The sequence below is a fragment of the Copadichromis virginalis genome, linkage group LG12, assembly GCF_057382275.1.
Source record: "Copadichromis virginalis isolate Kocher_CV1m ecotype Utaka linkage group LG12, C_Virginalis_male_GT1.1, whole genome shotgun sequence".
Classification (NCBI taxonomy): domain Eukaryota; kingdom Metazoa; phylum Chordata; class Actinopteri; order Cichliformes; family Cichlidae; genus Copadichromis; species Copadichromis virginalis.
This window is the reverse complement of record NC_140629.1, coordinates 8,758,413-8,786,274: the sequence shown is the minus strand read 5'-3', so window position 1 is coordinate 8,786,274 and position 27,862 is coordinate 8,758,413. Positions and strand designations below refer to the sequence as shown.

General features: G+C 43.7%; 1 protein-coding gene across 2 annotated transcripts; it reads left to right on the top strand.

Annotated features, from left to right (window-relative positions):
* Positions 1-102: 102 nt before the first annotated feature.
* LOC146696494 (disintegrin and metalloproteinase domain-containing protein 28-like) lies at positions 103-20,281 on the top strand. 2 transcript variants are annotated; one of them, XM_085474611.1, is made up of 19 exons: positions 103-618; positions 749-825; positions 1,082-1,160; positions 1,347-1,423; positions 4,216-4,399; positions 4,613-4,675; positions 4,793-4,864; positions 4,994-5,163; positions 5,602-5,683; positions 6,272-6,405; positions 6,791-6,968; positions 11,437-11,526; positions 17,100-17,295; positions 17,381-17,486; positions 17,605-17,761; positions 17,854-17,934; positions 19,109-19,196; positions 19,296-19,401; positions 19,653-20,281. In XM_085474611.1, the coding sequence occupies exons 2-18, from the start codon at positions 779-781 to the stop codon at positions 19,370-19,372; spliced, it is 1,881 nt and encodes a 626-aa protein (XP_085330737.1). In that variant the 5' UTR covers positions 103-618; positions 749-778; the 3' UTR covers positions 19,373-19,401; positions 19,653-20,281. The 2 variants fall into 2 exon arrangements, with proteins under 2 accessions (XP_085330737.1, XP_085330736.1); XM_085474610.1 differs by having other exon boundaries at positions 19,296-20,281.
* The last annotated feature ends 7,581 nt before the right edge of the window (positions 20,282-27,862 follow it).

Below are 27,862 nucleotides of genomic sequence, written 5' to 3'. Positions count from 1 at the left end.
TAAAAGGAAAGCGTGGGGTGTGTTTGAAGCTCTGTCAAAGTGCTGTTTTAGGAAATAATCAATGCGATTGTTTAGTTGATCATTTATACACATAAAGTTATTCAAGCAATTTTTATTTACATCACAAATAAAAATGAGTGACACTGATTGTTATTGTTTTGAGCACTGCAAAATCTCACAGGGAGCAGGTCAACAAAGTCATTTTGTTTTTTTCTCAAACTTGAGAATGTAACTTTAATTAAATGTTTAAAGTCACGATGATCACATGTTTGAAGCCTAAATGACATTTGGAATGGAATATCAAATTATGTAGTCAGCTTTGGTTTTTTGTTGTTGTTTTATTGGTTTGGTTAAAAATAAATAGATACATAAAACTTTAAAGCAGGATGTAATCAGACGAGATTAGGTAGCACAAATATTGAAAGCAATGAGTTAAGCATTCGACTAATTACAAAATAGACCCTGTTGACACTAGCATCAAAAATAAATATCCTTTTTCTAATCACACATATGTGATTCACTTCCACAGGAAGCCATGGTCCTGAATTTGAGGAGGGAAAGCACTATGAGGTGGTTCGACCGGTCAGACTTCACACAATCAGAAAAAGACACACAGAGGTTTCTTTTCTTTTCTATTTTAAATCCTGTGATGACAATCAAATCAGCTGCTGTTTTTCTCCTGATTATGTAAAATAAAAAAATAAAAATGAATGACTAGAAGCAAAATTTCCTGTTTTTTTGCCCACAGTACCACAGACCAGACACTCTTACGTATGCAATGACTGTGGGCGGACAAGACATAGAAATGCAACTTGAAAGAAATAAGTAAGTTTTTACTTCCCTAAACCTGTGTGTCTGTGCAGTGTGAGAAAATAAGTGGACAAATGGATATACAAGTAATGTAAAATATCCTGTTTCAAAATGCAAAAAAAAGCAACAATTAAAGAGACTAAAAAGTACTGAAAATGCCCCAATCAACAAATGAGTTTCTGTAAGAAAACACTGAATAAACTGGAATTTGACTCAGTCTTCACGTCAAATCATATGACATGTATGTTATTCTTTATCTTTCTGTATTCAGTGAATTACTTACCAAAGATTACACTGAGTCTTACTACCAAGAAGATGGGACTCGAGTCACCACAGTACCGAATGACATTGTAAGTGTTTGCGTTTGTAGACAAACTTACCTCAAACTTACAGCTGTAAAATTGCACATTTTACTAGATTTAAAACGCTTCAAAGGCTTTTAAGGCTGTTAGTGAACGCTGGAGACATAAGCAGATGAAAAGAAAGTTACATGTTGTCATTTAATAACACAGTCACCATTTTCATGTCCTTGCCAGGATCACTGCTTCTATCATGGGAGGATTGTGAACGACAGTGAGTCATCTGTTAGCATCAGTACCTGTGATGGACTCAGGTGAGCCACCGTCTTAATCTTTTCTTTATTTAAACTGTCATGACATCTTTCCAAAGCGATACCCACCCATGCTGTCTGTCATAATAATTCAAATAACCTCACAGTTTCATTCCTTTGTTGTATTAAGCCACAAAGACAAGTAACCAGTTTTTGTATTTGCATAACGCATTAAATTAATAATGTTAAACCTTCATATGAGATGAATAGATTTCAGGCCAGAAACAAGTTCTCCAAATACTCTCATTACTTTTTAGATGTAAACCTAAAGTTAACCTTATCTTAACCCTCAACCAAACCTCACCTCACAATGACCCGAACTTTAATTACACCTCACCAGCAAAACATTAAATTAACATAGAATAGAATAATCCTTTAATTGTTCCAAAATGGGAAATTTGGTTGTAACAGCAGCAGAATAAAAGCACATATACAAACAGAAAAAGACAATGAACAGAAAAACACACAATTTTTACAGAAAAAATATGTACATCATCGACAATAGTTACAAAAACAGAGTACTGTACAGTTATTAAGATTAAAGTATAGGGTTTTTTTTAATACGAATTGAAAAAAATAATGTGCATGTTATAACAGCAGTAGTTGTTTGGTTGATTGTTGGGAGCAGTTTCAATTGTACAGTCTGACAGGGAGGAAGGACCTGCAGAAACACTCCTTCGTGCATCTAGGATGCAGCAGTCTGTCACTGAACGAACCCTGCAGTTCAGCAACATTTACATGCATGGGGTGGAAAACTCTGTCCATCAGAGATGTTATTTTGTCCAGAGTCCTTCTGTCTCCCACCACCTGCACTGGGTCCAGGGTGCATCCTAGAACAGAGTTGGCCTTCCTGATGAGTTTTTCCAACCTGTTCCTCTCAGCTGCAGATAAACTGCTGGTCCAAAGTAGAACACTGTAAAATATGACAGGTGCCATCACAGAGTCATAGAAGGTCTTTAAAAGCGCTCCCTGGACTCCAAATGACCTGAGCCGCCTCAGCAGGTAGAGTCTGCTCTGACCCTTCCTGTAAAGAGCATCAGTGTTGTGGCTCCAGTCCAGTTTATTATTCAGGTGAACACCCAGGTACCTATACGAGTCCACTATCTCAATGTCCACTCCCTGGATGTTCACCGGTGTCAGTGTGGTGGGTCTGCGTCTCCTGAAGTCCACCACCAACTCCTTGGTTTTCCCGGCAGGTGGTTCTGCTGGCACCAGTCCACAAAGTCCAGAGTCCACTGTCTGTACTCTGAGCCGTCCTCACCTGTGATGAGGCCGACTATGGCAGAGTCATCAGAGAACTTCTGTAGGTGGCAGCGTGGGGAGTTGATGGAGAAGTCTGTAGTGTAGAGGGTGAAGAGGAACGGTGCCAGCACAGTTCCCTGTGGGGCCCCCGTACTGCAGACCAGCGTATCAGAGACACAACCCTGTCCTCATGTGGGCGTCCCGTGAGGTAGTCCAGTATCCACTGGGACATGTGGTGGTCCACTCCTTATAGCTCCAGCTTGTCCCTCAGAAGTCATGGCTGGATGTTGAAAGCACTGGAGAAATCAAAGAACACAATCCTCACAATGCTTCCAGGCGAGTCAGAGTTCTGTGCAGGAGGTAGATGATGGTGTCCTCCACCCCGATGCCAGACTGGTAAGCAAACTGCAGCGGATCCAATGAAGACCTCACCAGGGGGCACAGATGGTTTAGAACCAACGTCTCGAGGGTCTTCATCAGATGTGATGTCAGGGCTACCGGCCTGTAGCTGCTGAGGTCCTTGGGATGGGAGGTCTTTGGTACCGGTACCACACAGGAGGTCTTCCACAGCTGTGGTACTTTCCCCAGCGACAGGCTCAGGTTGAACAGATATCCTAGGATGCCACACAGTTCATCTGTGCTGCATCTCAGGAGCCTGGAGCTGATGCCATCTGGACCTGCAGCCTTCCGCACCTTAATCTTGCAAAGCTCGTTCCTCATTTGAAGTGCTGAGATAGAAAGAGTGGATTTTGGGGGAGGGGGGTGTATGTTGGAGTCCACAGCATACACCCTCCTGGCTGGGAGCTGAGAGGTGTGAAGTCCTGAGATGAAAGACAGGCAGTGCCTGAAGATGAGGGAGATAGCTTCAGGGGGGACGATGCTGGGAGGGGTGGGTGGTTGATCAAACCTATTAAAATATTTATTTATGTCATTCACCCACCCCAAGTCTCCTGCAGCCTGGGGGTTGGTTTTTGTCCTGAGATTGTCTCCAGGCTCTTCCAAACCCCTCTGATGTTGTCCTGTTGCAGCTGCTCTTCCATCTTTCTTCTGTAGTTTTTCTTCCCTTGCCTTATCTTCCATTTCTGCTTTTTCTGGACAGCTCTCAGCTCCTGTTTGTCTCCAGATCTAAAGACTCTCTTCTTCTCCTTGAGGAGAGTCTTAATTTCAGGATTCATCCATGGCTTGTTGTTACAAAAACACCGTACTTTTATGATGGGTACGGCGTTGTCCACACAGAAGTTTATGTAATCTGTAAAGCAGTCTGTGATGCTGTTGAGGTCACCCTCTAGGGGGCTGCAGAGGTTGTCCCACACAGTAGAATGGAAACAGTCACTCAGGACCTCTTCAGTCTCTGCCAACCATTTCCTTACTGTGCATTTCACAACTGGTTCTCTGTGTACTAGAGGTTTATACACAGGCTGGAGATTAAAACAACAGAAGAGAAGGTTTGGCCCAAATAAGTCTTTAGATGACAGTGGATAGGTTCCTGAGTTGAGTCAGCCTCAAAGCAACATCTGAAAAATGAATGAACTAACCAGCATGATTTGGTTTAGGGGTTACTTCAGAACATCTGCTCAAAGGTACCTGATTGAGCCACTATCCAGTGACGATGAGGGGGATCATGCAGTGATGACTTTTAATGAAAAGAACTTCACGCCTGCCGTGTGTGGGGTCACTAACACCAGCTGGAGTGACGACTATGAACCTCCAACAAGCAGCAGCCGCTCTAGATCAGGGGTAACACAATTAGTTTTATCCTCATCACCAGCTCAGAGTTCCTCCAAGTCATGACCTCTGAAACCTTTTAGGTCTTCAAACTATCTAAGTTTAATGTGACAAATACTAATACATCCGTCAGTCTACCAATATTATTCTTATAATAACAAAGTTTAAGTAAGTCTTCATTTGTGTTGTTCTGCTTGAGTTATCCATATTAACATTTTTCTTCAGGGTATTTCTATTGTACAGCAGCAGAAATACGTTGAGCTCGTCCTTGTTGCTGATAACCGTGCGGTAAAATTAATCTTCTTTTCTAACTTTTTAATTTTTTCCCCTTGGTTTGCAAAATTTGATTTTTATAAGATAAACTGGTGAGAAGCAGGATGAGAAATTTGTCTTGTGGTGTTTCAGTATGTGAAGATGAACAGGGATCAAAAGAAGATGAGACAGAGAATATTTGAGATTGTCAACTTTGTCAACATGGTGAGTCTGTTTTTTTGCTATTTCTATACAGATTCCATACCAATACAGACGCACTGTACTACATACTGTTCTGCAGTAGCTGCTAGCAGTTGGAGTATAATGTTACATCCCCAATGTTGTCTTCTTCAGGTCTACAAACCTCTGAGGACCTTTATTGCTCTGGTGGGGTTGGAGATATGGACGAATGGTGACCTGATCTCTGTGACCCCCCCAGCAGGAGCAAACCTGGATGCTTTCATGAAGTGGAGAAACTCTGAGCTGGTGATGAGGATAAAACATGACAATGCACATCTTATAAGGTATGGATAGATTCTATAAGTAGAATCAGTCAGACTCAAATCATGTGGAGCAAAATGTCTCCTACTTTCAACAGTAACCGAGCAGGAAAGAGAAAACTAATTTCAGAAATCTGAGTTGTGAGTATCCATATTTTTTTCTCCCAGGTTAAACCGGCCTGACACATCAGCTTAAGAGGTTTTAAGCTTCCACATAACGCTTGTGTAACTTGTGTTTTATACACAAGATACAACCACAAGCAGATCCATTATTGAATCTTAAATAAGAATGTGCTTGAATGTTCACACCTCAACATTCAGGAAAATTCACAGTAGCTAATCTAATCTAATCTAATCTAATCTAATCTAATCTAATCTAATCTAGTAGTAGCTAGATTAGTGAGTAGATGGATGATATGAATCCTGTATATGAATTTAAGACTTTCTGATCTTCTCTTTCAGTGGTATCGACTTTGAAGGACCAACTGTGGGTCTTGCTTTCATCGGGACTCTCTGTTCTGGTCACTCTGTCGGCGTAGTACAGGTGAGGTGTTCATGCTTCCCAGATGATGTATCTCACTGACTTCATAACTTCTGCCCTTGCTTCATGTTGTGGTAAATGTGAATTTTGGAAACATGTTCCTAAATCCATTTAGTTCAGTCATTCCTTTGCCCCTCAAAAATCAACTTAATTGTTCATCTGATACTTTGATTAATGACCAAATACCAGAGAAAATAAATGACAGTTCCATCAATTTATCACTAACATGTAGTGACCACTTCCTGCTAAAAGAGAAAAACTAAGTTAAATTATGATCTAGAACTAGACTCGGTCTACAAAGTCTTCTTTGCACATTTGAAATGCACACATCTCCATAAGTGCAACGTGGAAAACTCATTCTTTGACTAATCATGAATTTTTCACAAAATCCTTTAAAACATTTTCCTCCTTTTTGCACTGCACTTGTAGACCACTACACTAACTCTGTCAATAGATCCATGCAGTCTGAAAGTCCCGACTGAATAGACTGAGAAAATGTTAAAACTGAGACAAACATGTGACATTATTGTGTTGCTCTCTCTTGCTGTTAGTAAATTTTTGCTGCTTTCTTGTGCTTCATTTTTTTCTTAGGATCACAGTGATGCAGCCATAGCAGTGGGAGCAACACTGTCTCATGAGATGGGCCACAACCTGGGCATGGACCACGATGACTCCAGTGGTTGTTTATGTTCTGACGATAGCTGCATCATGGCAGCAGCCCTCAGGTAAGAAAAGCTGACTTGAGACATCCTTCAAGTTGAATGCAGATTCTTTCTGTTAGCAAATAAATTCAGGCTATAACAAGTGACCGTAAATAAACAATACGAGCCTTACAAACCTCACTAAATGTTTTGATCATCATAACATGTTTCATTTGGTACAACAACATAATAACTGTGTGTATTGGACCAAAAAGGAGGTCAGCTGGTGCAGCTCTTAATCTCACATGGCTATAAGACTGAAGAACGTGTGTGAGCATGTTTGGTGCGTACGTGCTGTATATGTACCACCATACCGCTTTTGTGCAGCCATGTCTTCCTAGTGTCAGACACTGATAAAGATAACACAAAAAAAGATAATAATACTAATAATGTGTTTGTTCCTCTTCAGCTGGAAAACTCCTCGAAGCTTCAGTAGCTGCAGCAGCAGCAAATATGAAAAGTACCTAACAAGCCGCAGCCCCAGCTGTCTGCTGGACAAACCAGCCTACAAGAGTGTCGTGGCTTCCGCGGTCTGTGGAAACGGCTTCAGAGAGGAAGGAGAGCAGTGCGACTGTGGTTCGGTGAAGGTAAATAAGCACATCAGCTGCTTAAACCTTTCATTTTGTAGCAAGTTGATCTGATCTGCAAGCTGTTGATGATTTGATCTGGTGAAGGAGAACTTTTCTTTTTCATTCAGTTCAGTTTTATTCATTTAACAGCAAATCACAACAACAACTGTCTGAAGGGACTATATTTTGTAAGATAGAGGTCTTATAACAACACAGCGAAAACCCCAACAATCAAATAACTGCCTATGAGCAAACATTTGGCAACAGTGGGAGCGAAAACCCCTTTTTAACAGGAAGAAAGCCCTCAGCAGCCTAGGCCTATTGTAGCTCCACAAACTTCTATTTCTTCTATGTTTTGCTGGCCTCTCACTTACAAAGACTAGTTTGATAAACAGTGTAGCAGTACAAATGTTTTTATTACTATTATGCTATGATTCTGATCTGTGTCTGTGCATGCTCAGGTCTGAAATGGCTTCTGAACTCAGAATGGAATTCAGCTCCATGTTTCCTTTGTCTGATCTTGAGTCTTTTAATGAAGTGCTTGCTCTGAGGCGATGTGAGAAAAACAACTTTCTGATACACACCTGCTGATAGCTAGCAGGTGTGTTCACTTACATCTTCAACGAGTCCCTGGCGAAGTCTGTGGTCCCCACATGCTTCAAAAGATCCACCATCATCCCTGTGCCCAAGAACAGCAAACCCTCATCCCTGAACGATTACCGGCCAGTTGCACTGACCTCGGTAGTAATGAAGGTGTTTGAGAGGCTGCTGAAGAACATCATCTCTTCCTCCATCCCAGACACCACAGATCCGCTGCAGTTCGCCTACAGATCCAACAGATCCACAGAGGATGCCATCGCCCACGTCCTACACACCACTCTCAGCCATGTGGACAAGAAACAGGGTAACTATGTGCGAATGCTGTTTGTTGATTACAGTTCAGCGTTTAACACAATAGTGCCCTGCAGACTGTTCACAAAGCTGAGGGATCTGGGACTTAACAGCCGTCTGTGTGCATGGGTGTTGGACTTCCTCACTGGCAGAACTCAGGTGGCGAGGGTGGGCAGGTGCTTCTCCAACAGCATCACCATCAACACAGGAGCACCTCAGGGATGTGTCCTCTCGCCACTGCTCTACTCCCTCTACACTTCAGACTGTGTGGCCACCCATGGCTCCAACACCATTGTGAAGTTTGCTGACGACACAGTGGTGTTGGGTGCCATCTCCAACAACGATGAGGCGGCCTACATGGATGAAGTGAAGAATCTGGCATCATGGTGCCAGGACAACCACCTCCAGCTGAACGTCAGCAAGACCAAGGAGCTGGTGGTGGACTTCAGAAGGAGTCAGCACAGAGACTACAAGCCCATTATCATCAGTGGAGCTCCAGTGGAGAGGGTGCAGTCCTTCAAGTATCTTGGTGTCCACATCTCCTCAGACCTGACATGGGCTGCCCACATTCAGGTCCAGACCAAAAAGGCTAGGCAGTGCCTGTACCACCTACGACAACTGAGGAAGTTCAGGGTCTCTCCAAAGATCCTCAGGATTTTCTATACAGGTGCTGTGGAGAGCATCCTCACACAGAACATGACATCGTGGTTTGGGAACAGCTGTGTGAAGGACCAAAAAGCTCTCCAGAGAGTGATCCGTACAGCAGAACGCTGCTGCAGGATTGCTCTCCCCCCGCTTCAGGACACCTACACCAGGAGATGCCGGACTAGAGCAGCGCAGATACTGAAGGACCCGTCCCATCCTGGCAACAAACTGTTCCAACTCCTGCAATCTGGTAGAAGGTTCCGCATGTTTATATTGTCTATCCTGCAAAATAGTCAGATATCTATTCATATTAATGTACAGAATTCACCTGCTTGCTGCTACTACTGCACATTCACCCAATGTATATACTATATATATGTATATACTATATATATATATATACACTGAACAAAAATATAAACGCAACACTTTTGTTTTTGCTCCCATTCCCCATGGGATGGACGTAGAGACCTAAAATTCATTCCAGATACACAATATAACCATCCCTCCCAAACAGTGGTCACAAATCAGTCCAAATGTGTGGTAGTGGGCACATCTGCTATATTGAAATAATCCATCCCACCTCACAGGTGTGCCACATCAGGATGCTGACCTGACATCATGAGTAGTGCACAGGTGTACCTCAGACTGCCCACAACAAAAGGCCACCCTGGAATGTGCAGTTTTGTCTCACAGCAAAATGCCACAGATGCCACAAGCAATGAGGGAGCGTGCAATTGGCATGCTGACAGCAGGAATGTCAACCAGATCTGTCGCCCGTGCATTGAATGTTCATTTCTCAACCATAAGCCGTCTCCACAGGCGTTTCAGAGAATATGGCAGCACATCCAACCGGCCTCACAACCGCAGACCTCGTGTAACCACACCAGCCCAGGACCTCCACATCCAGCAGGTTCACCTCCAAGATCGTCTGAGACCAGCCACCCAGACAGCTGCTGGAACAATTGGTTTGCACAACCAAACAATTTCTGCACAAACTGTCAGAAACCGTCTCAGGGATGCTCAACTGCATGCCCGTCGTCCTCATCGGGGTCTTGACCTGACTCCAGCTCGTCGCCGTAACAGACTTGTGTGGGCAAATGCTCACATTCGATGGCGTCTGGCACGTTGGAGAGGTGTGCGCTTCACGGATGAATCATGGTTCACATTGTTCAGGGCAGATGGCAGCTGAGAATGTCCCAGTTCTTGCATGGCCAGCATACTCACCGGACATGTCACCCATTGAGCATGTTCGGGATGTGCTTGACCGGCGTATACGACAGCGTGTACCAGTTCCCACGAATATCCAACAACCTCGCACAGCCATTGAAGTGGAGTGGACCAACATTCCACAGGCCACAATTGACAATCTGATAGACTCCATGCGACGATGTGTTGCACTGCATGAGGCAAATGGTGGTCACACCAGATACTGACCGGTTCTGGGTCCCCAGACCCCCAATAGCGCAAGAAACTGCACATTCCAGGGTGGCCTTTTGTTGTGGGCAGTCTGAGGTACACCTGTGCACTACTCATGATGTCAGATCAGCATCCTGATGTGGCACACCTGTGAGGTGGGATGGATTATTTCAATATAGCAGATGTGCCCACTACCACACATTTGGACTGATTTGTGACCACTGTTTGGGAGGGATGGTTATATTGTGTATCTGGAATGAATTTTAGGTCTCTACGTCCATCCCATGGGGAATGGGAGCAGTAACAAAGGTGTTGCGTTTATATTTTTGTTCAGTGTATATATATATATATATATAATGTTCTTCCTCTACACCCCCCCCCCCCCCCCCCCCAATTTTTTTGCACATGTGGAGGAGCGTGTCAGGCTACATTTCACTGTGTGTTATACTTGTATAACTATACATGTGACAAATAAAGAACCTTGAACCTTGAACACCCGATATGTACTGGTGGCTGTAGCTCAGGTGGCAGAGCAGGTCAGCCACTAATCAGAAGGTCGGTGGTTCGATCCCAGGCTGCCTCCTGGCTGCATGCCAAATATCCTTGGGCAAGATACTAACCCCATGTTTGCCTACTGGTGGTGGTCAGAGGGCCCGGTGGCGCCAGTGTCCGACAGCCTCGCCTCTGTCAGTGCGCCCCAGGGCAGCTGTGGCTACAATGTAGCTTGCCATCGCCAGTGTGTGAATGTGTGAATGACTGAATGTAGTGTGAAGCGCTTTGGGGTCCTTAGGGACTAGAAAAGCGCTATACAAATGCAGGCCATTTACCAGTTACCATTTATGAAATAATGAATGGGCCTGAGCCACACACATTTTTTTTTCAAGTCCCACTATTCAACTGACTTCTTCCAGAAGCTGAAGAACTGCTGATTTATTTATTTTTTATTTTGCAGTATTACTTGGAATATGTACTTAACACTTTTATGTACCTATATAGAAATATAGTGAAAGTATAGCTGTGTGTAACAGATGAACAGTTTGTAGTTTTCGGTGAAAAGAAAATTACAGTCAGAGTGATGTTTAGACCTGTTTTCACCTCTGCTGGAATTCAACAAGGAGAGATCATTAGAAGGAACTGAACTAGTGCTGTCAAAATTAACGCATTAATGCAAATTAATCCGCCATCAAGGTCAACACGATTAAAATTTTTAACGCAATTAAAGCATCTGGAGTGCAGAATGTGTCAAAATCCCCGAAATGCTTCTGTCAACACATTTCAGGCAGTTTGTCCAAGTAGTTACCTTCGCACATGTGCAAATGGGCAGTTGATCTGGTAGTGACGGGCAGCTGAACCAATCAACTCAATATGGAAGATGATAAACGCACATTGGCCCTCTCAATGGGAAATTTGAGTATTAAACCTAGCGATAAAGATTCCTCACGGGAACAGAGCAAACAGATGTTTAATAATGCATCCCAGCAGTAAGACCTAACACCAGCCTGATGAGTTCTAATATATGTCGTCCCTGTAGGAGTGCACCAATCCCTGCTGCAACGCCATCACCTGCACCCTGAAAGAGGGTTCACAATGTGCTGAAGGCGAATGCTGTGAGAACTGTAAGGTGAGTCAGTAAGAAGACCGATCAGTGTAACTGGTGTCACTAAGGCTACGTTCACACTGCAGGGGAAAGCAATTTTTTTGACCCTATGCGACCCATATCCGATCATGGTATGACAGTGTGAACGGCACAAATCCGATATTTTCAAATCCGATCTGGGTCACTTTTGTATGTGGTACTGAATCCGATACATATCCGATGTTTTAGAAAGCGACTGCTGTTTGAACAGTCAGGTCACATTAAATCCGTCTTTTACGTCACTGACACAAGACAGACGCTAATTATCAGCGCCGGAGAAGCTCTGGGTCTAAACAGAGCGTGTTGTGTGTGACATCTTCTTTTGCACATGCGAGCCGCTTTGAGGGTTCACACTAGAGCGCGTTTGCTGTCACATTTTATTTGTAGTGTGAACAAGCAGACAAAAAAAAAAAAATAGGATTTGATCAAAAAATCGGAATTGAGCACTTAGACCCCCGGAGAGCAGTCATTTTGGTTTTCTACCTTAGACCCCCGCGGAGTCATCATTTTGCGTTTCTACCTTTAAAAGCCGGAGAGCAGTCAGTCAAATGCTGGAGTCATTCATATGTATATTAGGTTGTTACCTAGGAATTCTGGAGGGAGGGGAGTGGGGGTGAGTGATTGAGGGGGTGGGGGAGTGGAGTGTTTCAGTTTGCCATCTTAGGGAGAAATCAACACATGTCCTTTGTATGTCCTTTGTTGCTGACATTTATTGATGAAAACAGTACAAAAAACCAAGCATTTGTACACATATTTACAAATAATGATAAAAAGTGAGTGAGTACATTTCAACATTTTCAGCAATCACTCACAATCCTGGCACTGCCACGGTATCTGTCGTCTGCATTTACCACATGTGTACCTGTAGCAGTGAACACATCGCACAGTGGCCTGATTTTTTTTGCATCTGTGTTTGACCTGACACGTGGCCCTTTTTCCAGGGCTCGGTGTGTTCTTTTCTTGCCTTCTTCGCAGCTACATGAGAGCGAGCCAATTCTGTTGCAAGCGCCACCAGGAAGTCCACCTGTCTTTCCTTCGTCCCGGTGCATGCTTGATACAGCACATGTGCATTCAGTGCTGCCATGTCAATCATGTTATAAAACACGGCGACTGGCCAGCGCCGTGTTCCTTTGCGGACAGCGTACTCCCGAACCATCTGGTCCATCACATCCACGCCACACTTTGTTTTGTTGTAAAGGGAGACAGTGTTTGGCTTCCTTTTGGTAGTGTTATCAGTCTGAACCACGCTGTGCATGCTGCTAAGAATATAGACTGTCTTCTTCCGTTTGGCCGCATACGCCGTCAGCGTGGCAGCAGAGGTTGAAAACACCTAAGAAATAAGATAAATTGTTATTTCCATAGCCCTTTTACACACAATGAAACACATAAACATAGAACCACAAAAGACCTGCAACATACCTGAGTGGTGAATTCATTGCGATCTGTCTGTCTAGTGGATTGAGGAATTTCCCTGCGAATCTTGTTGACTGTGCCGAGGATGGTGGTTTTCCGTCCAAGAAGTTTTTGCGCAAGTGAAAGCGATGTGAAGAAATTGTCCGTGTTAACATTTCTGCCCTTGTCTAGGAATGGTTCCATCAGCCTCATTACTACATTCTCAGAAAGTCTCTCCCCAGTGGGACGATTGGGGTCCTTGCCAAGATATGGGAAGACATTGCAAATGTACTTGGATTTTAGGTCGCAGGCCACCCAAAACTTGATCCCAAACTTGTCCGGTTTACTTGCAATATACTGCAGGAAACAGCACCGAGTCTTTGATGGGAAAAGCTGTTCATCAACGGTGATATGTAGACCAGGGTTGTAGCACGTGATGCAGTTGGTGACAAATGATCCCCACACACTGGAAATTGCAGCGAACTTATCAGTCTTTGCTCGATCACTGCGGGTGGACTTGTCATCAAAGCGTAGGTGTTGCATGATGTCTTGGAAGCGGTTTCGTGCCATAGTTCCAATTATCTGTGGGTTTCCCAGGTTTGCTGACCAGCAGTCATTTACCGATGGAACCCTGTAAACCCCCCGCAAGATGACAATTGCAATAAATGCCATTAGTTCAGGGAGGTCCATGAACCAATGAACATGCTCCGCTCTGGATGTGATGGACCAGATGGTTCGGGAGTACACTGTCCGCAAAGGAACACGGCGCTGGCCAGTCGCCGTGTTTTATAACATGATTGACATGGCAGCACTGAATGCACATGTGCTGTATCAAGCATGCACCGGGACGAAGGAAAGACGGGTGGACTTCCTGGTGGCGCTTGCAACAGAATTGGCTCGCTCTCATGTAGCTGCGAAGAAGGCAAGAAAAGAACAGTTGCTTCGGACACAACCCTCCACACTGAGCCCTGGAAAAAGGGCCACGTGTCAGGTCAAACACAGATGCAAAAAAAATCAGGCCACTGTGCGATGTGTTCACTGCTACAGGTACACATGTGGTAAATGCAGACGACAGATACCGTGGCAGTGCCAGGATTGTGAGTGATTGCTGAAAATGTTGAAATGTACTCACTCACTTTTTATCATTATTTGTAAATATGTGTACAAATGCTTGGTTTTTTGTACTGTTTTCATCAATAAATGTCAGCAACAAAGGACATACAAAGGACATGTGTTGATTTCTCCCTAAGATGGCAAACTGAAACACTCCACTCCCCCACCCCCTCAATCACTCACCCCCACTCCCCTCCCTCCAGAATTCCTAGGTAACAACCTAATATACATATGAATGACTAGCCAATTTAGCTTCCACTTCCAGCACTTCCAGCATTTGACTGCTCTCCGGCTTTTAAAAGGTAGAACGGTAGAAGCCTGGCAATCCCAGTGTTAACCCTGCAGTGTGAACGTAGTCTTATTTTCTCTTCCGGCGCCGCTCCAGGCAGCCAGTATCAGCAGCTTCGACCTGACAGAGTCCTTTTTTCTCTTTGTTGTTATTGTCTTTCTTGTTCTTGTTTTTATATTGTGGAGTGTACTACTCCACAATGGAGCTCAGAAATTTATGGACAATTGTGTTTTTTATCACATTTTTTACGGTATCTGTGTCCAGAGAGCGTGTACTGGCCAGGAGTTACACACCTCCACACAAAAGTCACTGATGCCAGAGTGGGTTTAGACTTCGCTTTATATGGCAGGTGTGAAAATGTGATAACAAAATACAGTGTATATGAGTGACAAACTAAAATAATTACTTGACGAGCTGCGTAACCATGTGCTAATGCTAACAGCAAATAACCGCCATAAATTAGCCTGCGTAATACAGCATGTAAGTAACTGCTATTAATTAACATAAAGTGCCAAACAATAACGCATACTCACAGGGAATGCCTTTTTATTAATAGAACACATGTTAGTCAGTCGATTGTCAATTGTCTGAGTCTTTCTGACTCTTCTCCTGTCCACGCACGGACCATGCCTTTCTTTTAAAGGGCCAGCACACTAACCAAACAAAAACAAAACATGTACAAAATTGACAATAGTCAGAACAGAGCGCGTGTAGGTCCGACCTCCCATTGTTTACAGCAGGGATCAGCTGTTAGCCCTCAGGGGCTCCGCTGTTCTGCCTACTGCCAAGCGAGCCAACAGAGAGCAGATGCAACAGGACAACATCAGAGGGGTTTGGAAGAGCCTGGAGACAATCTCAGGACAAAAACCAACCCCCAGGCTGCAGGAGACTTTGGGTGGGTGAATGACATAAATAAATATTTTAATAGGTTTGATCAACCACCCACCCCGCCCAGCATCGTCCCCCCTGAAGCTATCTCCCTCATCTTCAGGCACTGCCTGTCTTTCATCTCAGGACTTCACACCTCTCAGCTCCCAGCCAGGAGGGTGTATGCTGTGGACTCCAACATACACCCCCCTCCCCCAAAATCCACTCTTTCTATCTCAGCACTTCAAATGAGGAACGAGCTTTGCAAGATTAAGGTGCGGAAGGCTGCAGGTCCAGATGGCATCAGCTCCAGGCTCCTGAGATGCAGCACAGATGAACTGTGTGGCATCCTAGGATATCTGTTCAACCTGAGCCTGTCGCTGGGGAAAGTACCACAGCTGTGGAAGACCTCCTGTGTGGTACCGGTACCAAAGACCTCCCATCCCAAGGACCTCAGCAGCTACAGGCCGGTAGCCCTGACATCACATCTGATGAGCACCCTCGAGACATTGGTTCTAAACCATCTGTGCCCCCTGGTGAGGTCTTCATTGGATCTGCTGCAGTTTGCTTACCAGTCTGGCATCGGGGTGGAGGACGCCATCATCTACCTCCTGCACAGAACTCTGACTCGCCTGGAAGCATTGTGAGGATCATGTTCTTTGATTTCTCCAGTGCTTTCAACATCCAGCCATGACTTCTGAGGGACAAGCTGGAGCTATAAGGAGTGGACCACCACATGTCCCAGTGGATACTGGACTACCTCACGGGACGCCCACAGTATATGAGGACAGGGTTGTGTCTCTGATACGCTGGTCTGCAGTACGGGGGCCCCACAGGGAACTGTGCTGGCACCGTTCCTCTTCACCCTCTACACTACAGACTTCTCCATCAACTCCCCACGCTGCCACCTACAGAAGTTCTCTGACGACTCTGCCATAGTCGGCCTCATCACAGGTGAGGACGGCTCAGAGTACAGACAGTGGACTCTGGACTTTGTGGACTGGTGTCTGCAGAACCACCTGCCGGGAAAACCAAGGAGTTGATGGTGGACTTCAGAAGACGCAGTCCGACCACACTGACTAACCCTAACTAAAACAAAAATGCAAAACAAAAGACCTACCTAGCTACTCGACAAAAGGTCAGTGAAAACATACAAAAGTGACATCAACCGAATAACCTAGTGTGTAACAGTTTAAAACTGCAGCCAGTGTATAGGGTACCCCAGCTTACCTGTCCAGCCTCCCACCACACACAATACAAAGAAGCCTTCACGCAAATGTTTGTCATAAAGCAGAAGCCAGCAGCCACTAGCTGGCCAGGGAGATGCTCATTTGTAGTCGTCCTCGGAGAGTGATTGGCCAACTGTGCCCAGACCAGCCAATAGACACATGCAAATCAACTTTGAATTGGCCAATAGGTCGAGGCTTGACACCTGAAAGATAAAAAGAACACAAAAGAAAAGCCACATCTCTTGGCACGTAACAGTACAGTACTACCCTTAATGTAAATATGTAAAAAAAATCGTGTATGTTTCTGTTCTGTGTCCTGTTCACTGTTTGTTTGTACATGTGTTTTTCTTGTTGCTGTTACAATCAAATTTCCCCTTGTGGGACAATTAAAGGATTATTCTTTTCTTTTCTTTATTTATTTTCATCCCTGGAAGTCTCTCCTCTGGCTGTAGTGATCCAGTTGTTTGCTCAGCTACAGTCCTCAAGTAATTAGAGGATATTGCAAATGTTTGAACCAACACCACAGTATTGCATTTTGATATTTTGTTTACAGAGCTCACACACTCAGGGTGTTTCACATAGCGCTAGAAAATTTAAACTATATATAACACTTTAAGAAAAACAATGTTTCAGATAACTTACACGTTGATGGTATATGCTCGGCACAGATCTTGCCTACCTCCAGACAGTGCCGCGCAAAGCAGGATGACTGTGATTTGGCAGAGTACTGTGATGGGAAGAGCACGACCTGTCCGGAGGATGTGTTTGCTGTGAATGGGCTCCCATGTGATGGAGGCCAAGGGTACTGCTACAACGGTCAGTGTCCACAGAGACCTAAGCAGTGTGTCAAGATGTATGGATCAGGTGAGTATCCTGTCAATACGCATATGGATGTATGTGAAAGTCATATGGAGAGTTAGGTTTTTATGCAATCTCCTGCTGCTATCAGGAGCTAAGGAGGCCAAACAAGGATGCTATAACTACAACACCAGAGGAGTCTACTATGGCTTCTGCAAACGCCCCTCAAATAATCAGTTCATCCCCTGTCAGCAAGAGTGAGTCCCAGTAGAACGTACAGGGCAACAGTTGCTCTGCAGCCGACCCTTATTTTGATTCTTCGTTCTTCATATCAACCAAACATGATCAGAAACAAACACTGTCTTTCTTTTGCAGAGATGTTCTTTGTGGAAAGCTCTTCTGTGAAGGCGGTAATGACAACCCAAACTATGGCCGGATGGTCGCCATCGGCACATGCAAGGCAGCATTCTTCTCAGACACCACCGGTGACGAAGGCCAGGTGGAAACGGGGACTAAATGTGGAGATGGAAAGGTAGCAGGCTTCCTGAATCCACTTTTTGCTTACTGCATCTACAGTGTAGAACAAAATAAAGTTAAATATATGTCTGACTTGTCTTTTCCAAGGTGTGCAGCCAGAATCAGTGTGTGGATCTGCAGACGGCATACAGAAACACCAACTGTTCAGCAAAATGCCCAGGCCATGCTGTGAGTACAACACCAAAAACTGATCCACTGAGGTGGAACTGATTTATAACAGTTTTGTGCTGGACTGTATATTCTGGTATTTTCATTATTAGTTCATCTGTTTTCAAAAGGTTATCAAGAGGAGAAGCTGCGTACCCTCATAGTTGTGAACAGGGTTCTAAAGCTTTTAAAGACTTTAATGCCACTAAGAGTGAAATTTAAGATCAACTTTACAAAATCAAAGGGTTAAAAGTAGTTTTTGTGTGATTTCTCGCTGCAAAGTTTAACTAAATCCTTTGTTAGCCGGGGGCAGCTAATCTACCATATCCATGTTTAAAATGTAGCTTATGTGTAAAAGGTGGATGGAGTCACTGTCATAGCCTGCATTGACTTTTGGACTTAATGTTTTATAACTTCAATCTTAATGGGGTCATATTGGTCATATTTAGCCCTATAAAGACAAAGACACCCTTTTAAGGCATCCCTGAAATGCTAATGTGAGATATACAACCATGCCCAAACTTACTCATGTAGACTTTTGTAGAACCATATGCAAACATTTGCAACTGCAGTGTCATTGCAAATATGCACTGAATGAAGTGTGTGATTTGTAAGTTATTTTAAAAAAATGGATATAACAAATTGCTTTTGAAAAGTGACTGTTCTGAGAAAAACAATTCATAAACGTCCAATATCCAAAGCAGTTTGGGAAGTTTTCTTAATATTAAGGTCTTGTATTACTTTTTACTTGGTGCCTTTTAATTGGCTCTGCAAAAACTCTGTTAAACTTTGAGCCCCAAAAAATCTTTAGTTTAGCTATATTTTATAAGAATAACTGATGCAAGGAAAAACTCTTAGCTGATCATAATAACATAATTTAGCCTAGCATCTTATACATATTTTACCTATAGTCTATCCAAAACTAAATAAAACTAGAGTCAGTTGGTCAGAAGCTAAAGTGATGTAGGGATAATATGTTACTATGAACAGAATATGCAAGAAAAGTCCAAGTAATTCAAATTTGGCTAAATCTAGTTAATTACATGCCACCAGTTATACTGGGCATGCAGTGTTTTATATTACTTAAATTCAAAAGGTAGGTCAGTGTTTTTGTTGTTGTTTTTTAAATAAAGCATATTCACTGAAGTGTATTTTTTAAGACTAATAATGGCAACATGTTCTTTGTGCTTTCCAGGTGTGCAACCACAAAAGTGAGTGCCAGTGCGAGCCTGGGTGGACGCTTCCTAACTGTGACTCAGTGGACACAGCTTTTAGTGGTACTGGTAAGAGTCATCTACTTCAGTCTACAGATTAAGTTCAATTTACTGTGTCATGTTGCACAACTACAACCCAAGGAAACCGATTTTTTTCTGTCTCTGTAGGAAAAACTATTGTCACTGCAGTCAAGTTTACACTAGTGGTCCTAGGCATCATTGCTGCCATCGCAGGAATCATCTGAAAAAAGCGGCAAAGTCCCATCCTGCCAACGTGAGTAATCATGACCGCAATCATGACCCCTCTCATGGAGAGTGCCATGCTCTGTTGCACTCTACAGTGAATGCACTCAGAGATCTTAAAGACTGCACTTTCCCCACCAGCTGAACATTATGAAGCACCCTAAGTGTTTGATTTTTTTAATATTTTAAACCATGCTTTCTCTTATGACACTGTAAAAGTTTGAGTTGTATTTATATTTTTATCTAAATGTACATATTTATCTACTTTGTTTACAAAATCAGACTTCTGCATGAGTAGAGAAAGAACAGAAGCATGATGCCAAATGAGCTTCTTATTGGTGCCTTTTTAGAAGCTGGACCACTAAACGTGTATACAAGATTAGGTCTCACATGCAAGTGGTAAGACACATATCATTTGCCACACCATTAAAATGAGCGACTGTGATGTTTTTTAATGTTGATGTTGTATAATTCTTCTTAATTCTTATATTGAAACATTTTGTTTTACATTTATTTGCATTATGGTTGTTTCCCAATATATTTAACTATATTATTGTCCTGCTGTATACTTTGTCCTATTACTTTGTAAAGTGGGGCCAAACTGTACAAAGATGAAATAAAATTGTTTAAGTGACTAACAGATAAGGAATCTTACCCTGTAACACAGTGGCACATAATAAGGGGTGAAATAAATCAGACAGCAAGTGAATGGACAGTTCTTAAAGCTGATGTGTTGGAAGCAGAAAAAAATGAGCTGACTGCAGAACATGGGAACAGGTTGTATGATGCTCCCAGAATCTGGGAGCATGATTTGATATATTATATATCAATCACCCTATTGCCCAGTGAGTTGTTTCAGTAACGGTTTTCAGTTGTGTTAATAAACCTTATATTTTTCTTTTTATCTAACCCTCCTGTCTCTGGGCTCATTTATGTTACATCCCCTGTCGCCTAGCAGAGCCGGGTCATAACACCAGAATGCAGAGGTAAAGCCTGCTCTATGCATTACAATCTCTACAAAGTAATACAAACTACTAAAACAATGAATTGGAGCCAATTCGAGCTGTCAAAGAGTACGAGGTGCAGTGCATAGGTCACCAGCGTAGGGTTAACACATAGAGAGAACCATTCACACTTAGAGCCAATTTATCAGGATATTTGCAAATTACATGTCTCACTCCCAGCGAGTCAGATTTTGATCCAACATGCAATACTATGTGGAAACCATCTGATTGGCAACAGTTTCAATTTTCAGCATTACAATGACCCCAAACACATTACCAATGCAGGAAATTCATACATGGATTGAATAACATACAGTGAAACACTAACCATGGATCTGCCTCTCCGGAGCTGAACTTCAACATTTTTTGTAAGCTTAGTTGGATCATCTTGACAGAGAACAGATAAAAAGCAGCCAAAACCTAAAAGAGAGCTCTAAATGACCTTCAAGAAGCCTGGAAAACTATTCCTGTGTCACGACACTGGGTCTGTGAGCCAGTGTTTTGTGTTTAATTTATATTTCTTCTTTATTGTTATTCATGGTTTTAGTTCTCTTGATGTTATATTTGTTGTTCTATCTTCTAGTGTTCCATGTTTCATATCCAATCAGTCTTGTCTCAGTGTCAAGTCCATGTCTCTGTGCTTACATCATGTTTTACTTTGACAGTCTTGCGTCCTATGTTGATGTGTTCAGTTTTGCTTCCCCTTTGTCCTGTTGTGTCTGATTAGTCCCAGCTGTGTTTCATTCTGTTTCTCATTATCCTGCTGGTGTTTGAGTCCTCAGTATTCCCCTGTTTGTTGTCGCATCCTCCCACTCTACGTATTCCTCACTCGTCATGTTGTCATGTTAGGTTATGTCATGTACTCCCAGTTTAGGTCATTCTTCCTAGCTTGAGTTTTTGTTGTATTTCTAGTGCTCATGTATTGTGTTTCTCAGTTTGCTTTTGCCAGCGAATAAAAGCTGCCACCTTTAAGTTAAATACTCTGTCTCAGAGTCCTGCGTTCGGGTCCAACCACTGCCTGCCACACAGCAAACCTTGACATCCTGAAGACCACTTAAAGAAATTAAAAGAAAGTTTACCTAAGAGAGATAAGACTGCATTCATGTTTTTTGCCTTGTTTAATGTATTTCCTTTTTTACAGCCATTTTGACAAGAAATTTTATTTGAATAAGTGTTTGCTTAATGATGGCTCTGTACCGGAATAAAACTAGATTTCCTCATAAGGTTAATAAGACGCCTACCAACTATTTGATGTCCAAATAACTGCTGAGAGATACTCCAAAAAAAAAAAAAAAATTAGTGGCCCCTCATCAAAATGTAGTTTTTTTATGTCATGGTCTCAGTGTCTCCTTGGCTGACTCAGCATTCAGGCTACATGTTTTGTTATTCTCTCTCTCTCTCTCTCTGCCTGGGCGGAGCTCATCATAGGCTCATGCCCTTGGCCCACACACCTGGTTTGATTACCCACCTGTCACTGAGCTGCCTGATTACCTGGGTCACTAAGGTGGTGGCTCAGTAACCTTTGAGTAACCTTTCTCTGTCTCGGTGCAAATCTCTAGCTTGTTCTATTCAGTTTAATTCAATTTTATTTATATAGCGCCAAATCACAACAACAGTCACCTCAAGGCGCTTTATATTATACAATAGATCCTACAATAATAGATACAGAGAAAACCCCAAAAATCATATGACCCCCTATGAACAAGCACTTTGGTGACAGTGGGAAGGAAAAACTCTCTTTTAACAGGAAGAAACCTCTGGCAGAACCAGGCTCAGGGAGGGGCTGCGACCGGTTGGGGTGAGAGAAGGAAGACAAGATGAAAGACATGCTGTGGAAGAGAGACAGAGATTAATAACAAGTATGATTCAATGCGGAGAGGTCTATTAACACATAGTGATTGAGAAAGGTGACTGAAGAAGAAATACTCAATGCATCATTGGAATCCCCCAGCAGCGTATGCCTACTGCAGCATAACTAAGGGAGGATTCAGGGTCACCTGGTCCAGCCCTAACTATATGCTTTAGCAAAAAGGAAAGTTTGAAGCCTAATCTTGAAAGTAGTGTTAAGATTCAATATTGAGGAAGGGTACAAGAGGTGATCGAAGAATAACCACACTGGTCCGGCCGGGTGAAGTCAAACGAAGATTTTAATGAATACACGCGTGGGAAGACACTCTGTACGCAGACAGCCAGTAGTCCTCACTTAATCAAAGCATGAACAGATATTTTATAGCATCAGGGTTTATTTACTGACGCCCCTTCATACGTCACAGATACATTTTATACATAGATCAGATCAACATCATCATTGACTTTTCACCTAGAAAATCATCTTCTATTTTCATGGCTAGCCCTTCCTGTCTACCTTTCAGTTCTTGTCTTGTTCCTCTTTCTTGCCGAGACACCAAGAAACGGTTCCTCTTTTACCAAGACAATTTTGCAGTTACAGCCAAACATAACTAACCTCTCCTCTAAATAAATCTAATTTAAAGTGTGTGTGTGTGTGTGTGTGTTGACCTCACATGCTCTTTCTCAATTCACCTGTTGCACTTCTGACCTTTTACCAGACCAGAAGCTCACTGAGACTATGTGTATGTCTTCTACTAAATAAATGTTTTAATCAAGAACCTCTCTTAAGGCCTTCTTAAAGCTATCTGTTATATTGTTAAAGCCTCGTCTTAGCCTGCGGCTCAAAATAACTTCCTGCTTCTTTCTGCATACAACTTCCTGTCAGCCTGCAACTCAGTCTTTCTGAAAGAGACACTGTTTAAACCTTGGAATGCAACATCCATGCTGCAGATTATATTATTAATGCAATGACAATTATTTAACAATAGCAGTAAAATAATTTCCCTCCTCGACACTCCCCCTTTTGACCTCTGGAACACCAGAGGTCACAATACATTGTGTCCTCACGCAGACCCTTCTCTGGTGGTCTCGAACCTCGAGATCTCCAGGATCCTCGCCCCTCCTGTGGTCGCCGAGATCAGTCTTCTGCAAAGGAAACAAAACACCTTTTCTTGCATCTCCCTAACTTATCCTATCTGGGACTCTTTAATTAAGAGCCTGATCCTAATTATCTTCTTAACTTATTGACTTGTATTTATGTATACTCTTCAACGTTACTCATCACTTTAAAATTCTTTTAAGCGCTGGTTTCACGTCCAGTTGCTCGCTCTACTTTCCCTTATCTGGTCATCAACATCCTATGCACAAGTTGTCGCTGCTGCAAGTTAATCTACTCCAAAAGAAAACAACCACTTCAATCAATTAAGTTTAAGCATATAAGCAATTACTCCTGTATACATTTCATCATAGCTAAATGCTGCCTTGAAACAACTCCTATGTGTTAACACTAACTTCATTTTAAAACCTCACATTTCCTATGTTATCACCTGTTTTGGTATAACCTTTTTATTTCATTTTGCTCCCTTAATGTAACAATACCTCCTAATTCTAGTTTATCAGACTTAACCAAAATATATGCTTTCCTTCCTCTTTGGTCCTTCTTTAAGTTCAGTTAAAAGCTAAATGAATTTAGGGCCTTTTGCCTGGAATCAATACTGTCATGTGTGTTTCTTAACTCTGTGTCTGTAAGCGTGTGCAATCCTTCATGAACTCATATTATCCTCACAGTAGATTGGCTAATCATAGCGCTAGCCAAAGGCTCATGACCCTCCAGAGACAAATTTGAGCCACAACTCCTTTAAAAGCACAAAATGCAATATGTATAAAATAGTTATAACTGCACCTGAAATACAAAGTTAACATCATCATAAACATCTTATGGTCATCAAAGCAATGGGCAGGGCTGCGACCCAATTTAGCCCTGTCTGCGCACAAATTTTAGCCAACTTGTTTTCCAAATTTAGGTTCATCCTCTCTACCTCTTGCAAATCTTTATTCTTGAAGTGAGTACCATTGTCTGATCTAATTCTCTTGGGAAACCCATGCCTTGGAATGTAATGATTAAGCACTTAATCACGCTTTTCGCGTCTTCACATTCGGTCGCCCATGCTTCGGGCCATCCAGTCAAAACATCCACACACACCAACAAATACCTCACCCCACCTGGGCCTGTATCAATCATGTCGGTATAATCAATCACGACCTCTTCTCCTGGCCTTTCTGGCATGAGAAACTTACCAGCTTCAGGTTTTACTGCTGGCTTTGGGTTGTGTGCCCCACAAATTAGGCACGTTCTGGCCTTTTCCAGTATCATCCTCCTCAAATCAGGATGCCACCATCGGCACAAATTTCTCTCCATCTGTTCCACTCCCACGTGACCAAGCCCGTGAGCCTCATTCACCTTTTGTTCCGCCATTTTGGCCGTTAAAGCGGGACGCCCATCTGGCCCCCTCCACAAACCGCCATCTTGCCAGGCTCCTTTGTTTTCCCACACCCCCTTTTCCTCTGGGGATGTCTCCTCCTGAGCCTGTCTAACTTCTTCCATGCTGTTAGTGCTAACCTCCTCTTCTGGGGTTACCTGCACCAGTTGTCTCTGTCCTTTGTAGCCCGCTGCTTCCTTTGCGGCTTCGTCAGCTTTCTGATTTCCTCTTGCCACCATACTGTCTGCTTGTGAGTGGCCTTTGCATTTTATAATACTTACCTCGTCTGGGTCCTCCAGGGCCTTTTTGTGACAGATGGGTGCATTAGTGGCCGTTCTGAACCCGGCTCTCTTCCACTGAGCCAGTTCCACATGAGCTGCTCCAAACGCATATGCTGAGTCAGTGTAGATGTTCACTCTCATGTTTTTAGCCAACCTCAGGGCTCGAGTTAGGGCTATCACTTCAGCTCTCTGGGCCGACTGTTGTCCCTCGATTTTTCCTTCAACCTGGGCTTTCTTAATACAGTCATGTGGTTCTCCTGACCCCATTAGGTCTGCCATATTTATTCCTTCATGTGTGAATATCAGATTTGGCGCCTCTAAAATTTTGCTGAACCTTTGTTGCGTCAGTGGAGTCATTGTGAATGCCTGTGAGTTCACATAGGCCACTACACTGTGTGTAGTAAGCACTTTCAGTGGGTGTTCCCTCACTATATGTGCTGTTTTCTGAATTATCTTTGCTACTCCTGCTGCGTGTTGTGTGCATGTGGGATGCCTTGCTTCTGTTGAATTTAATCTTATGCTAACATACATAAGTACATCCCTACCTCCCCCTTTTTTCCGAAACAACACACCATTCACAACTCCCTTTGTTTCTGAAACATCAAGATAAAATGCCTCATCATAGTTAGGTGTGGCCAGATCTGTGGCTCTTAACAAATCCTATTTTAGTGAAATGAACGCTGTCTCTGTGTCCGGCGTCCAAGGCAATTCAGCCTTCAGATTTCGAACACCAACTTTCTTGATCAAGTCCCTTAAAGGGGCCGTTTTACCCGCATAGTTCGGAATGAACTGCCTGCTGTAACCTGTCAAGCCAAGAAAGGAAAGCAACTCCTTCACAGTTCTTGGTTTTGGATGTGTCAGAATTTGGTCTCTGTGTGTGTTCATTAACCCCACTGATCTGTGTGCGATCACCCGGCCCAGGAATGTTACCTCTGGCCGGACCAACTGCAGTTTTTCTTTGCTCACTTTGAAGCCACACTCCGCCAATCTGTTCAACACCACGAGCGATGCTGCCGTACAGGCCGCTGCTGACGGGGCTGCAATAAGAAGATCATCAACATACTCTATTAATGTACAGCCCCCTGGCAGTTGACATGGGGACAATGTCTCCTTCAACACCTGATTAAAAATTCCTGGTGAGAGTGCAAAGCCTTGTGGTAGGCGTGGGTACCTAAATTTGCGGCCTCTGTATGTGAATGAGAAAATGTCTCTGAGTGACTCGTGCAGTGGGAGACAAAAGAATGCATCCGCTAGGTCAATACATGTGAACCACTTTTGGTCTTCAGTTTTGTGCTTCTATTATGGTCTGTTAAATGGTATGTCAGACTTCAGCTGGAACAGGACAGGCGAACAGTTAGCTAGACCTACATCTGTGGGCCCTGCGGACCACAAAGTACCAGGCAATTTCGAGAGCTCAGCTACTGCATCAGGATGATCCATTCTTTCCCTGCCATATATTCTGGAGATTTCTTTATGTTCTAAGATCACTGCATCGTTGGACAAACAAGTTATGCGATATATTTTACATTTTGGTGCATACCAGACATTTGGAATTTGGGTGCTTTGCCAGCATGCGTTGTCCAGCGCCCGCTTGACCATTGGTCCCAGATCTCTTGGCCCATGACCCTCGTGGACCGCCAATGTAATGTGAGGGGCTGAATCCTCTCCCACATTGTACCAAGGCAGTTGTTCATCAGTAAATTTCACAGCCGCGGCCACACCTTCTGGTCCAACATAAATGTTATGTGTTTGCACATTCCACGTCTGTCCCTCAAGATCAGACTGGAACTGTTCCCGATAGATATCGTTATCTTCCCTATCATAAAAGAGTGTAACGTGGAAAGGATCTCGCGGGGGAATAGACGGCCAGGCTCATTACCCAGGGTTTCCACAGCTGATAATGTCTCAAAATGCCTTCTTCCACTAGCCTCCCCCAGTAGATTTTGGCAGTGGGTTGTTCAGAATTCTGGACTAGATATTGAGTCTTTGAAGGTGATCCCAGTTTCACAAGCAGGTCCCTGCCCATGAGATTTTCCAGGAACCTGTCAGGACACCACATATTGGTGCTTCAAAGTCTGTTTTCCCAGCTGTGTCAATGCTGGATCATCATCATTGACAGCATAGGTTCTGCCGTCCCCACGCTGTTCAGTTTCTCCGGGCTCCATCAGTATTGCTCCCCCTCCCAGCCCCAGTCGGCTACTGGGTACTGGGGGGCTGGTGCTGCATTCGGGTTTGGAGCCTGATGTGCTCCCCTGTAAGCAACTCTTTGTCTTGGGCCTCCTCGTGCCTGGGGTTGATAGCCTCGCCTCTGATAATTTCGCTGCGATTCAGGGCATTCTCGGGACCAGTGTCCTTCTGCTCCACAGCTGTAACAGCCAGTCCAAGACACACTGCCAGGATTCCCCGGATTCCGAGCCCTTTGTCCTCCCCTCACGGATCCACCACGCCCTCTCTGCGGTCCACCGGTCCCCCAATTCCCTACGGGTTGACGCTGCCTTGGTGCATTGGCGGGCCAACGGTCATCAGGGTAGAGACCCGGATCCTGATCTGGCCAGTCAGGCACAGGATCGGGCTGAGACCTTGCCACCATTATTTTCCTTGCGCTCTCTTTATCCTCTTTCTTTCTGTCTCCTGCTTTGTTTTTTGCTTCTACCAGCTGCAACTTGACCAGCCACGCCTGGGCTTCCTCCAACTCTTTCTTTTGTTTGTTTGCCAAATCCTGTTCCTGCTGAAGTCTGTGGGTCACATGTCTGTCCCACTGCACCGAGTCTGCAACGGCAAAATCTGGGTTCTTTTCCAAGTCAACTGCAACCTGGTTGGGCAGCCCTGCCAGCACTGCCGAACGAAACCACGCTCTACTTTCACCCTCCTTCCCCGGA

What these genes read in the sequence shown, in the direction of transcription:
- LOC146696494 (XM_085474611.1), top strand. Translation starts at nt 779, where the DNA reads ATGACTGTGGGCGGACAAGACATAGAAATGCAACTTGAAAGAAATAA. An exon ending in GCAGCCGCTCTAGATCAGGG is followed by an intron (nt 4,400 to 4,612) that starts GTAACACAATTA and finishes ATTTTTCTTCAG; the next exon opens with GGTATTTCTATTGTACAGCA. An exon ending in TTGTCAACTTTGTCAACATG is followed by an intron (nt 4,865 to 4,993) that starts GTGAGTCTGTTT and finishes TGTCTTCTTCAG; the next exon opens with GTCTACAAACCTCTGAGGAC.